Source organism: Pleurodeles waltl, chromosome 4_2, assembly GCF_031143425.1.
Source record: "Pleurodeles waltl isolate 20211129_DDA chromosome 4_2, aPleWal1.hap1.20221129, whole genome shotgun sequence".
Lineage (NCBI taxonomy): Eukaryota > Metazoa > Chordata > Amphibia > Caudata > Salamandridae > Pleurodeles > Pleurodeles waltl.
In genome coordinates, this window is record NC_090443.1 from 477,135,770 (window position 1) to 477,149,025 (window position 13,256).

General features: G+C 43.2%; 1 protein-coding gene across 1 annotated transcript in view; it reads left to right on the top strand.

The window, feature by feature from the left end:
* Nucleotides 1–5,643: 5,643 nt before the first annotated feature.
* CDC37 (cell division cycle 37, HSP90 cochaperone) overlaps nt 5,644–13,256 on the top strand; it is a 40,986-nt gene continuing 33,373 nt past the window's right edge. Inside the window, exon 1 of the mRNA XM_069231823.1 lies at nt 5,644–5,921. Within this exon, the coding sequence (XP_069087924.1) occupies nt 5,820–5,921 (102 nt within the window). The 5' untranslated portion in view covers nt 5,644–5,819. The remainder of the gene's footprint in view (nt 5,922–13,256) is intronic.

The window sequence follows — 13,256 nt, forward strand, 5'->3', positions numbered from 1 at the left end:
AAACTCCTACCACCCAGCATTGTCTCATCTATACCAATAAACATTATGCCCCACTTGTCAGCCTAAAAATGTTTTTTTTCCAACTGCCCTTTTGGACCCGCTTTGGTCCCCCCTCAATTTCGACATGTTTTTGGCTCTTCCCTGTCACAGGCACTTGGCCCACCTACACAAGTCCGGTATCATCTTTACTGGGAGACTGAAGGGAACATTGGGTGGTAGGAAATTTGTCCCGGTGCGGTGATCCCACACACAAATGTGGGAAAATGTGATTTTTTAGCTAAATGTGAGGTTTGCTGAGGATTCCGGGTAAGAAAACATTGGGGGATCCTCGCAAGTCACACCTCCCTGGATTTCCTCAAGTGTCTAGTTTTCAGAAATGTTTGGGTTTGGTCGATTTCCCTATATGGCTGCTGAGCCCAGGACCAAAAACAAAGGTCCCCCCGCAAAAACAGGTAGTTTAGTATTTGATAATTTTGAAGTGTCCACATAGTGTTTTGGGGCATTTTCTTTTGCGGGCACTAAGCCTACCCACACAAGTGAGGTACCATTTTTATCGGGGGACTTGGGGGGACGCTGGGTGGAAGGAAATTTGTGGCACCTCTTAGATTCCAGAACTTTCTGTCACTGAATTGTGAGGAAAAAGTGTTTTTTGGGCCATATTTTGAGATTTGCAAAGGATTCTGGATAACAGACCCTGGTGAGAGTCCCACAACTCACCCCATCTTGGATTCCCATAGGTGTCTAGTTTTTAAAAATGTGCAGGTTTGGTAAGTTTCCCTAGGTGCCGGCTGAGCTAGAGGCCAAATTCCACAGCTTAGCACTTTGCAAAACACAGCTCTGTTTTCTTTGAGAAAATGTAATGTGTCCACGTTGTGTTTTGGGCCATTTCCTGTCACGGGCGCTAGACCTACCCACACAAGTGAGGTGCCATTTTTATCGGGAGACTTATGGGAACGCTGGGTGGAAGGAAATATGTGGCTCCTCTCAGATTCCAGTACTTTCTGTCACCAAAGTATGAGGAAAAATTGTTTTTTAGCCAGATTTTGAGGTTTGCAAAGGATTCTGGGTAACAGAACCTGGTGAGAGCCCCACAAGTCACCCCACCCTGGATTCCCCTAGGTGTCTAGTTTTCAAAAATGCACAGGTAGGCACTTTGCAAAAAACAGGTCAGATTTCAAAGTAAAAATCTGATGTGTGCATGTTGCATTTCCTGTCGAGAGCATTAGGCCTACCCACGCAAGAGAGGTACCATTTTTATCGGGAGACTTGGGGAAACACAGAATAGCAAAACAAGTGTTATTGCCCCTTGTCTTTCTCTACATTTTTTCCTTCCAAATGTACGACAGTGTGTAAAAAAGACGTCTATTTGAGAAATGCCCTGTAATTCACATGCTAGTATGGGCACCACGAAATTCAGAGATATGCAAATAACCACTGTTTCTCAACACCTTATCTTTTGCCCATTTTGGAAATACAAAGGTTTTTTTTATCCCTATTTTTCACTCTTTATATTTCAGCAAATGAATTGCTGTATACCCGGTATAGAATGAAAACCCTTTGCAAGGTGCAGCTCATTTATTGGCTCTGGGTACCTAGGGTTCTTGATGAATGTAGGAAGTTGGTTCTGTATGTACTATTTCAAAGTAAAAAATAGCATGCAGAGAGTCCAAGGGTTCCCCTTAGAGGTAAGATAGTGGCAAAAAGAGATAATTCTAATGCTCTATTTTGTGGTAGTGTGGTCGAGCAGTAGGCTTATCAGAGGGTAGTGTTAAGCATTTGTTGTACACACACAGGCAATAAATGAGGAACACACACTCAAAGACAATTCCACAGGTTCAAGATTTACAAACAATACTTTAAATGAAAGGTATTTCACTTAGGAACTTTAGGAACTTTGAATTAGCAAAATAGCATATACAGTTTTCACACAAATGGCAATAAGCTATTTTAAAACTGGACATACTGCAATTTTCAACAGTTCCTGGGGGAGGTAAGTGTTTTTTAGTTTTGCAGGTAAGTAAACCACCTACAGGGTTCAAAGTTGGGTCCAAGGTAGCCCACCGTTGGGGGTTCAGGGCAACCCCAAAGTTACCACACCAGCAGCTAAGGGCCGGTCAGGTGCAGAGGTCAAAGTGGTGCCCAAAACACATATGCTTCAATGGAGAAGGGGGTGCCCCGGTTCCAGTCTGCCAGCAGGTAAGTACCCGCGTCTTTGGAGGGCAGACCAGGGTTTTTTTTTAGGGCACCGGGGAGGACACAAGTCAGCACAAAAAGTACACCCTCAGCGGCACGGGGGCGGCCGGGTGCAGAGTGCAAACAGGTGTCGGGTTTGCAATGTAGTTCAATGGGAGACCCAGGGGTCTCTTCAGCGACGCAGGCAGGCAAGAGGGGGCTCCTCAGGGTAGCCACCACCTGGCCAAGGGAGGGGGTCACCTGGGGGTCGCTTCTGCACTGGAGGTCGGATCCTTCAGGTCCTGGGGGCTGCGGGTGCAGTGTCCTTACCAGGCATCGGGTTCTTAGAAGCAGGCAGTCGCGGTCAGGGGGAGCCTCTGGATTCCCTCTGCAGGCGTCGCTGTGGGGGCTCAGGGGGGTCAATTCTGGCTACTCACGGGCTCGCAGTCACCGGGGAGTCCTCCCTATAGTGTTGGTTCTCCACAAGTCGAGCCGGGGGCGTCGGCTGCAGAGTGCAAAGTCTCACGCTTCCGGCGGGAAACGTGTGTTCTTTAAAAGTTGCTTCTTTGTTGCAAAGATGTTTCTTCTTTGGAGCAGAGCCGCTGTCCTCAGGAGTTCTTGGTCCTTTTAGATGCAGGGTAGTCCTCTGAGGTTTCAGAGGTCGCTAGACCCTGTGGAACGCGTCGCTGTTGCAGTTTTTCTTGAAGTGGGGAGACATCCCGGTAAAGCTGGGGCCAAAGCAGTTGGTGTCTCCGTCTTCTCTGCAGGGTTTTCAGCTCAGCAGTCCTTCTTCGTCTTAGGTTGCAGGAATCTATCTTGCTAGGTTCTGGGAGCCCCTAAATACTCGATTTAGTGGTGTGTTTAGGTCTGGGGGGTTAGTAGCCAATGGCTACTAGCCCTGAGGGTGGCTACACCTTCTTTGTGCCTCCTCCCTGAGGGGAGGGGGGCACATCCCTAATCCTATTGGGGGAATCCTCCATCTGCAAGATGGAGGATTTCTAAAAGTCAGAGTCACCTCAGCTCAGGACACCTTATGGGCTGTCCTGACTGCCCAGTGACTCCTCCTTGTTTTTCTCATTATTTCCTCCGGCCTTGCTGCCAAAAGTGGGGCCGTGGCCGGAGGGGGCGGGCAACTCCACTAACTGGAGTGCCCTGGGGTGCTGTAACAAAGGGGGTGAGCCTTTGAGGCTCACCGCCAGGTGTTACAGTTCCTGCAGGGGGGAGGTGAGAAGCACCTCCACCCAGTACAGGCTTTGTTACTAGCCACAGAGTGACAAAGGCACTCTCCCCATGTGGCCAGCAACATGTCTGGTGTGTGGCAGGCTGGCAAAACTAGTCAGCCCACACTGGAAGTCGGGTATGGTTTCAGGGGGCATCTCTAAGATGCCCTCTGGGGTGTATTTTACAATAAAATGTACACTGGCATCAGTGTGCATTTATTGTGCTGAGAAGTTTGATACCAAACTTCCCAGTTTTCAGTGTAGCCATTATAGTGCTATGGAGTTCGTGTATGACAGACTCCCAGACCATATACTTTATGGCTACCCTGCACTTACAATGTCTAAGGTTTTGCTTAGACACTGTAGGGGCAGAGTGCTCATGCATCTATGCCCTCACCTATGGTATAGTGCACCCTGCCTTAGGGCTGTAAGGCCTGCTAGAGGGGTGACTTATCTATGCCATAGGCAGTGTGAGTTTGGTATGGCACACTGAGGGGAGTGCCATGTCGACTTAGTCATTTTCTCCCCACCAGCACACACAAGCTGGCAAGCAGTGTGTCTGTGCTGAGTGAGGGGTCACCAGGGTGGCATAAGACATGCTGCAGCCCTTACAGACCTTCCCTGGCATCAGGGCCCTTGGTACCAGGGGCACCAGTTACAAGGGAGTTACCTGGATGCCAGGGTGTGCCAATTGTGGAAACAAAGGTACGGGTTAGGGAAAGAAAACTGGTGCTGGGGCCTGGCTAGCAGGCCTCAGCACACTTTCAAATCATAACTTGGCATCAGCAAAGGCAAAAAGTCAGGGGGTAACCATGCCAAGGAGGCATTTCCTTACAATGAACCTACAAGCCCTATATATCCCTGCAACCAGAAGAGTCCAGCAGACGTAACAGTATATTGCTTTCAAAAATCTGACATTGCAGGAAAAAGTTGCAAAGTGAAACGTTGAGAAAAATGGCTGTTTTTGTTCACCTCAATGTCAATATTTTTTTATTTCAGCTGTTATTGTCTGTAGGAAAACCGTGTAGGATCTACACAAATTACCCCTTGCTGAATTCAGAATTTTGTCTACTTTTCAGAAATGTTTAGCTTTCTAGGATCCAGCATTGGTTTCACACCCATTTCTGTCACTAACTGGAAGAAGTCTGAAAGTACAAAATTTTTTTAAAATGGGGCATGTCCCAGTAAAATGCCAAAATTGTGTTGGAAAATGTGTTTTTTTATTCAAGTCGGCCTGTTTTTGAAAGCTGGGAAGCTGGTGATTTTAGCACCACAAACCCTTTGTTGATGCCATTTTCAGGGGAAAAAACACAAGCCTTCTTCTGCAGCCCTTTTTTCCCATTTAAAAAAAATGAAATTTTCACGGTATTTTGGCTAATTTCTTGGTCTCCTTCAGGGGAACCCACAAAGTCTGGGTACCTCTAGAATCCCTAGGATGTTGGGAAAAAAGGAAGCAAATTTCGCGTGGGTAGCTTATGTGGACAAAAAGTTATGAGGGCCTAAGCGCGAACTGCCCCAAATAGCCAAAAAAAAAGGCATGGCATCTGAGGGGGAAAAGGCCTGGCAGCGAAGGGGTTAAAATACTGGTCAGGTTAGTAATTAACACACAGCCAGGTGACACTAGCTATATAAATACTATGTAGCATTCCATAGCTTTAATTCACAATTTACATAGAGTGTCAGCCTCTCATGCTATGAAAACAAGTCCGACGCTAAATCTTTTTCGTTCTAGTTGACCTAGACACTGGGTTTAGCGCTTTTTTAATAAATATAAACCTACAACAGAAATATATATTGTAGACATAAAAATAATATTTTAAAATAAACAGTATGGTTCTAATTGTTTTACTTCCACTTACGTCACTGGATTTCTCGGGGATTAGTCTGAACACAATTAGGAGAGCTCTGAGACCCCAGGAATCTGCAAGGCTCTACTTTAGAGTTAAGAGTTATTGTGGGTTTACCAAAGGGTTTCTTGCCAGGAGTGGTAAAAACATAGTTAACCATTACAAGATGGCCGCCGCTTCCATAATTGAAGTTCGCTGAACGTTAAAAACATCACAGGGCGCCATAAGAAACTCAGGCAATAGCGTCACAGTACCTAATTGGCCACACCTCTCTTTCTCCTTGAGTCGTTGACTAGAAGTACCAGTTTGACTGACCCTAACAGGGCTGCCGCATAGGACCAACAACGTGCGGCCCGTGGAGGTTTTTTTGGCTTCCGTTGCTTTGAGCCGGAAGTGGAAGAGGCGGGTTTTGCTGTGTGTGAATTGGAAGGAGGTTTCCAGAAGAGTTTTCTAGAGTGGTGGAGGCTTGTGGGGTTGTAGGCTGGTACAGCTGCATCCGGGCTTCACACACGGCATTGAGCTAGAGCATCGAGGCACATTAGAGGAAGTACAGCAGAGTACTGGAGAAAGAGATTACAGGATGGTGGATTACAGCGTTTGGGACAAGATTGAGGTGTCTGATGATGAGGACGACACGCACCCCAACATTGACACGCCCAGCCTCTTTCGCTGGAGGCACCAGGTGTGTGGATCGTGGAATGGAGAGACAGTTGTGGGTAGGGGTGGTACACTGTGTAAGTGGTAGTAGTCAGGATATGTTGGTTGAGATCCAGATTTTGGTTGCAATACAACCCAGGAGTCAAGCATAGACAAAATAGAGGTAATTTGGTGGTGTATTATAGTGCACCTTGGCACTAGGTAAGGGAGCTGGCAGACCGGGTGTCGGACCATCGGTCGGAGCAGCATGGGCACCAGTAGGTTGACCAACTTTCTTAAAAACTGAAACAGTCTTTCGACATATAAGTAGGACTGTATGTTGTCATGCAGTTTGACGATAGTGCATCAATGACAGCAATCGATGATTTAGGACTCTGTTGAGGTCATGGGGTATTTGATGCAGAGTAAATGAAGGATGCAGAATTTAGATTCCTTATTTACAAAAGTTTTAATGTGCACGCTTATCGAATTTTTCATGGCCATACCGAGAATAATGGCTGATAGGATACGAGGTGCCCAGGCTGAAAGTGCACAGTATGCTGCCTCCGGATAACCGGGTTATATGGAGGAACCTGATAGAGCAGATTACAGGTGTAAATTAATGAAACTAGCAACTGTGGACCAGGAGGGTCGACCTTGATCATACAGTATAAGGTTACTGAAAGAGCAAGGAGTGGAGGCTCAAAGGGCTTGGGTACCAGAAAAGGTATTACTTTGTAATATTTGGTTAGATTTCGCAAAAACACGGAAATGCCAAGTTGCCTGTAAATATTCACGTTACGGAACAGCATTTAATGACTAGGTTCTTTTTATATCAAGGCCACTACCACAGTTTGCTATTTCAGACTGTTTATTTTTTCAACATCAGGTAGACGGAAAATGTTTCCCTACTATGGTTGGTGTTTATTAATCTACAAACTGGAGATAGGCATACAGTTTGTAGTATATCCGTTGGTAGTTTGTTTTTACCTTTTCCATTTCCTACTATATGTTTACCGCACTAAAAAAAATCACTTGCGTACAGAGAGCAAAGAACTACTCTGTTTAGGTATTTGTAGCCCACATTGACACACCAGCCCAATGCGAGGGTAGTTCTATGATGAAATATGTAACTCTGGTTGGGTTTAACCTTTGTCCTCAAAAAATAAGTTTTCCTATCTATTTAAACAGAGGAGTATTGCCATCTTTTCAGTTTCAACCCAGAGTGCTTTTTATGGGCGAACGTGAAGCTCTCCGTCCTATGCTGTAATCTCTCTTTGGGCTTTCAACCACGCCCATGTCACGTCAGTAACTTTCATTGGTTCGTGGGCTTGCCTTTTAAAATCCACTTGCTTTCATTTGTGAAAGGCATGCATACGTCATGCCTTTTCCGGTGTTTAGCCCACCTAGACAGCACCGGTAAACTACTCACAACATACAAGGTTCGATGTTTTCAGCGTGGTTTCCGGACTACTTTATCTCTTTATTTTCCACGCTGCGCGATTGAGCTGCATTTTACATAGCGCAATCGTGCGTGGTTTTTTCTTTTAATTTGTATGGCAAGTAAAGTCCGGTTAGAGCTATTAGCGTTGTAATCTCCTAACTTCAGAAATGCGAGACTTGTTGCATTGAACATGCTTGTTGGTATTGTTATAGATTTGGGAGACCCTACTCTCAGCCCCCCTCCCTTTTTTCCTCTTTGTTAGGTCTTGCCTAGGCAGCGCATGCGCTGTCTCTTTGAGACCTGCTGTTATCTACTCTGTGAACTAAGTGCACGCCTGTTGCTGCCGGTTGCTTTTAATTGGTTGTTCGTAGTGCCTCTCATAAATGTGTGACTGTTTTTTACTGGTCACTTAGTTGTATTTGTCCCTCTTGTTGCTCAGTTTCCTCCCATTGAGACTGCTCCTGTTACATTTATGCTTACTCTGTTCTTAATGTATGTGCTTGCAGCACACATTTTATTTCTTTTTTTGGTTTGGCTTGGCTTGTTTTTAGGTTTAGAATGGCAACAGAGATGCTCTTGTCTTGTTTTTTTTTTTTGTAGGCACTTGGAAAGTCTGTGCCGAGACTCAAACCTGTTCCCCAGTTCCAAAGTCTGCAGCTCAAGATGTTATGCCACTTCCTCTCACTAAAACAATCAGCATATTTTGGTATTTTTGTTCTCCTTTTGTTTCCCTGAGCACACCCAAGGGTCTGCTTAGGTAAGATTACGAACAGTACTAGGTTACAATGATTCCTGACTGTCACTTTTGTAATTTTTAGCAAATGTTTTCAAATTGGAGTAACTTTTTTCCTTAGAAAGACCTTTTGCCTATGGTGAGGTGACAGCACAACTCCTATAAATGGCAATACATGTTCATCGTTTCTGTGGTAATGTTGTGTAGTTTATTGCTAGAAAATTTGTGCACTGCAGAGTGCCATTAAAATAAAATTTTCAAATCTTTGCTAAATGTATTGTTTTCCACGTGTGTCTTAATTGAAGTAAATAGATTAAATTAATGCAAAAAAAAATGCCTTTGTCCACTTTTTTTCTTCTTTCTGGAATTGATCAGTTTCTTAACATATCATTTCTGATTACTTCAAAATGGCCACTGCGTTAATTTTGAAGCCATGGCTAGTGAGTTTTCTCCTTCCTCTATTTCTATTGTTATATAAAAGTTTAGCACTGGAAACCTTTAGTTTCTCATTGTTTGTTTCACCTTCTGGGAGCTGGTTGCGTTGGCAGTAATTGGCTGCAGTGGCAGATGGTTACTCTAGCAAGTGGGTAGCTGCATGCAGTCTCCTGTGTTTTTTTTTTTCTTCAATATATGCTCATCAGCTACTACCAAATCCCACCTGTAGGTTGCACGTACATCTCAACCCAAGAGCTTATTTTAGTCGAATTCGAACATGTGACCTGCATTTTGCATACAGGTGCGTGCAGCTGGTACAGTAATTGTTGGAGCGGCCTTATTGGGGCTTCTGCCTGCTGCCCCCAGGTTATAAACTCCTATCTGCAGCATTTTCATTAACCCTCTAAGCTGCCTCACAGGAAATACAGCCTCTAATGTTCCACTTGCACATAGATTTGTGGAACAGCTACGGTAACAACCTAAGCTGCTGTGCTTGGAGGAGAGCCTGGGGCCTTCCGTCTGTAAGATCTCTGTACCAAGTCTCATGATGAGTGAAGCCTCTGGTCCACATTTTGCACATTGGTCTCTCCAGCTGGTACAGTAACCCCGTAAGATGTCTTGTGGGGAGAGCAGCCCATGACCTGCATATTGCACACATATGTCTTTAGTGGTTATAGTAACCCTGTAAGCTGTCTGATGTAGAGTGTGTGATCACGTTACACATACACTCAGATCTCTGCAGTTGGTACAGTAACCCTCTAAGCTGCCTCATGGGGAGCTGAGCCCATGATCTGCATGTTAAACACAGGTCTTTGCAGCAGGTACAACAACCCCACAACCTATCTTATGGGGTGTGGAGTCTAAGTGCCACAATGCGAGACCTTTTATGGACGTTACTGTTCTGTGATATGTGAGTCAAGTTATACTTTTGTGTTAAGTGCACAGTGTGCTTGACATGTTTCTTTATGAAGTCTTTCTTGTTAATGTTGTTAGTGATGAGTATTGATCTGCATTTGTATTGTTGTGCCAAAATCCATATTATGGTTGCATCAGTTCCGGAGTTAGGGGGGGCAATAGTGCCTTAGGGTACTGGGTGCACATTGGCTTGATTTCCAGAATCTGTGCAGGTAGAGGACCACATGGGAGTGTCTAAGCCTCTAGGGCAGTGTTTTTTAATAGCGAAATTAATATCTAGGAGCTATGCAATGACCTATGAACATGTTAAGCATAGAATAATATATATATATATATATATATATATATATATATACACACTTTTATTTATATATAATATATATATAACCATGAGTAAATACTTAACTTAACAAGTCTGTGTATAATTTATTATAATGACATAGTAATGATAAATATTTCCTAAAGAAATAAACATATCTAGATTATACACGTAATCAGATTATAAATATTTATCAACATAGGCAGATGCAGTCCATTGCTGTTTGGGTATAGTGGTTATGAAGGGAAGAGCCAACTCTTGAGTAGTCTTCTGAAGGCAAGATATACATCCATGTATCTTATATTTGGGGGTAATGAATTCCATAGTTTGGCGGCTTGGATGGAGAAGGATGTACCGCCTAGTGTCTTTTTCTTGTATGGTGGTGTTCTAAGGCGGGGTGCCAATCTTGAGCGGAGGTTTTCTTTGACTGTATTTGATTATTCTGTTTCTGATAAAAAGCGTTCCTGTTCCATGCATAGCTTTGTGGCTGATACAAAGCAGCTTAAAGGTGAATCCTCTGGCAACGGGTAACCAGTGTAGTGCTCTCAAGGCAGGGGAGATGTGGGCTTGTGGCTTTACATGTTATAGTAGCCTGGCAGCGACGTTCTGAGTATGTTGTAGTTTTTTCATAATAGAGATGATCTATTATGCCATTGGCATATTCCAGTTTGGATAGTACAAGAGAGATAGTAGCCTGTACCTTGTATGGAAATCCAAGGTGGGGGAAGATGCGTCGCAGAGTCTTCAAGGTGATGAAGCTTGATCGTGCTATTTTGTCCACTTGGGCATTCATTGTTAACTTGGAGTCCATGGTAATTCCAGCGTTTTCCTCTTTCTTGAATAATTGAGGAGGTGGTCTGAGATCGTCAGGCCAGGCGCACAGTGTGTCATAATTAGGGAACCCAGTTTTATGGTATGTATTTTTTTGAACATTTCTGTCTATATTCATCCATATTTATTTTTTGGCCATCTTATTGGTATTTATCCATATTTATTTTATGTTTTGTGACCAGATGAGGTTATAATTTGTATATTTCTGCATTTCTTTAACAGATAAACGTGCTTGCATACTTTCATGCCTGTCAGGTTTTAGCACATTACACTGCCAAAAAATAAAATAATAAAAACCAAGAGAAAACAATAGCATAATATCACAAATGCATGTTGAGATATGCAGTAATTTAAGCAAATCTCATTCTTGTTTTAACTCCCCATGCTGCCAATATGTATAGCTACTGGCCTAAAAGTCATTAATCTCAGCACGGAGAATCACTCAAAAGAAGCCAAATTATCTGTATGTTTCTGCTTTTAAAATAATGACAGTCTATAAACACATTTTCTGTCTGTATTTGTCTGTAAAAATCAGTAACAATGGAAAACAGGGAACCCTAGTCATACTGTTTCCAGTCGCCACACAGTATTTCCATTTTTTGAAGCATTTAGTTTGAGATGGCTCCAAGTCATCCACTGATCAATGGCTCTGAATCAACTGAAGACTTGTGAGTTTTCAATGTATTTGGGGCATTCCAATATAAGTAATATTTGTGTGTCATCTGCATAGTTGTAGAATGTGAGTTGAAAATCATTGATCAGTTCTGGTAATGACGACATGTAGATGTTGAAAAGCAAAGATGAGATGATTGATCTTTGGGGTACTCCTGCTTTTGTGAGTTAGTGTTTGGTCGAGAAGGGGGGGAGAATAGATATTGGTTCTGTTTTGAAGGTAGGATGCAATCCAGTTGAGAGATGTCCCTTCTATGCTGGCTTCGTGGAGTCTTTACATTAGAAAAAGAGTCTCTCGGTGCCGTCTCCCCCTCCCCCGCCCAGACTCTGACATAGTATAGTCCCATGGTGCACCGGCCTTTTTAAAAAAAACTATTTATGCGTTGCTTACAAATCCAAAAAATGTGTTATGTTGCACACAAAATACTTTCGTTTGGTTTATTATTTCATTTCTTGTAGTGTTTTTTCAGTAGTTAACTTGCTTCTTCTCTGCTAATGTACAATATGGCGTAATTGATATATTTTTCAAAACTCAAACCTTGACAATATTTCAATAACAGCAGACCGATTTTTTAGATTTGTTCGCGTCTCATAAGGTGTTCAAAAGATAGGCTTGTGCACCCTGGGACTAGACCAAAGATTAAGAATAGCTGTCTGCTGTGTTTGTTTTACAGAAAGGACAGCAACACTCCAAACCTAATTTTCAGGCCACTTTCGGGTATAGACTGAGTATGGGCCAATGTTAATGCTCAAGTCACTGCCTCATCTTTTCAGCCTCAAAATCCACCTTCACCTCGGACATGGACTACAGTTCCACCATGTTGAACAAATACATTTGATCTGGTGTTGACTCAAAACTCCAGCAAATAATTTTGAAGAACATCATCTGTCCCTTGCTTTAACACTGACATGGCTGTCCCCAAATGCTGTTGTAAATGTTAGTAGCAATTAGCTTAACATAGTTTCATAGGATTAAACTCTGGAAATGTAATAAATTATTTTGTCTTTCTCGTGCTACTTCAGATCACTCTTTCATCATCCACTTGTCTAACTCAACAAAATAAGCGTTCTCTCTATATTCAAGAGCCCAGTGAATCTTCAGTGGATGCTTCCCAAGATCTTAGCTCTGAGATATATTTATATATTGTTTTTTATGACCCAATGCTGTCATTGAATTATCTCCTCAACCAAGAACAATTTGGTTTCAGAACGTCTTTCAGTACCATGGCTGTCATTAGTGCCACCAGTCACAAAGGCATTGTAATGCTTAGTGGTGGGGAAGCTGCCCTGGTCCCACTTCACCTATCTGCCATATACAGCCTTCCACAGTACCCTAATCAGATGGCTTGTAACCAGTGGAATTCCTGAGTGGGCATTCAATTGTCTCAGGTGATTCTGCTTACTCCTTTCAGATCTTCCTTGAAAGAGATTAATAGTTGAGTTCCCAGGAGCTCTGCTCTTAGCAGCACTCATTTAAATCTTTATTTATTTTTGGAAATGACCCTTTGTTCAGGGTTATCCTCATATGTTTTGACTCTGTCCTCCTGCTTTTGACTGTGAGCTGCATATCATTTTGCTGGCTTTAGGACTCTGGGCACTTTACCATGTCCACATGGCAATGGTGTTTGGTTTTCCATGATTAGGATATTTGATTTACCAGTAAGTCCTTAGAATAGTGCACCATGTGTGCCCAGGGCCTGTAAATCAAATGCTACTAGTGGGTCTGCAGCACTGATTGTGCCACCCACCTGATTAGCCCTGTAAAAGTGTCCATGTGTGCAACTTCAAACTGTCATTTAAACCTGGCAAGTGCATCCACTTGCCAGGCCCAAACCTTCCCTTTTACCCTAAGATAGGCCCAAGACATTCACATGGGCAGGTGCAGTGTATTTAAAAGTTAGGACATGTACTGGTGTGTTTAACATGACCTGATAGTGAAATACGGCTACATTTGTATTCCACTATTGCAAGGGCTTTGTTTTACGCAAAAAAAGTGAGCGGCATTGAACTGCTCTGTAATGGGCCATCACTA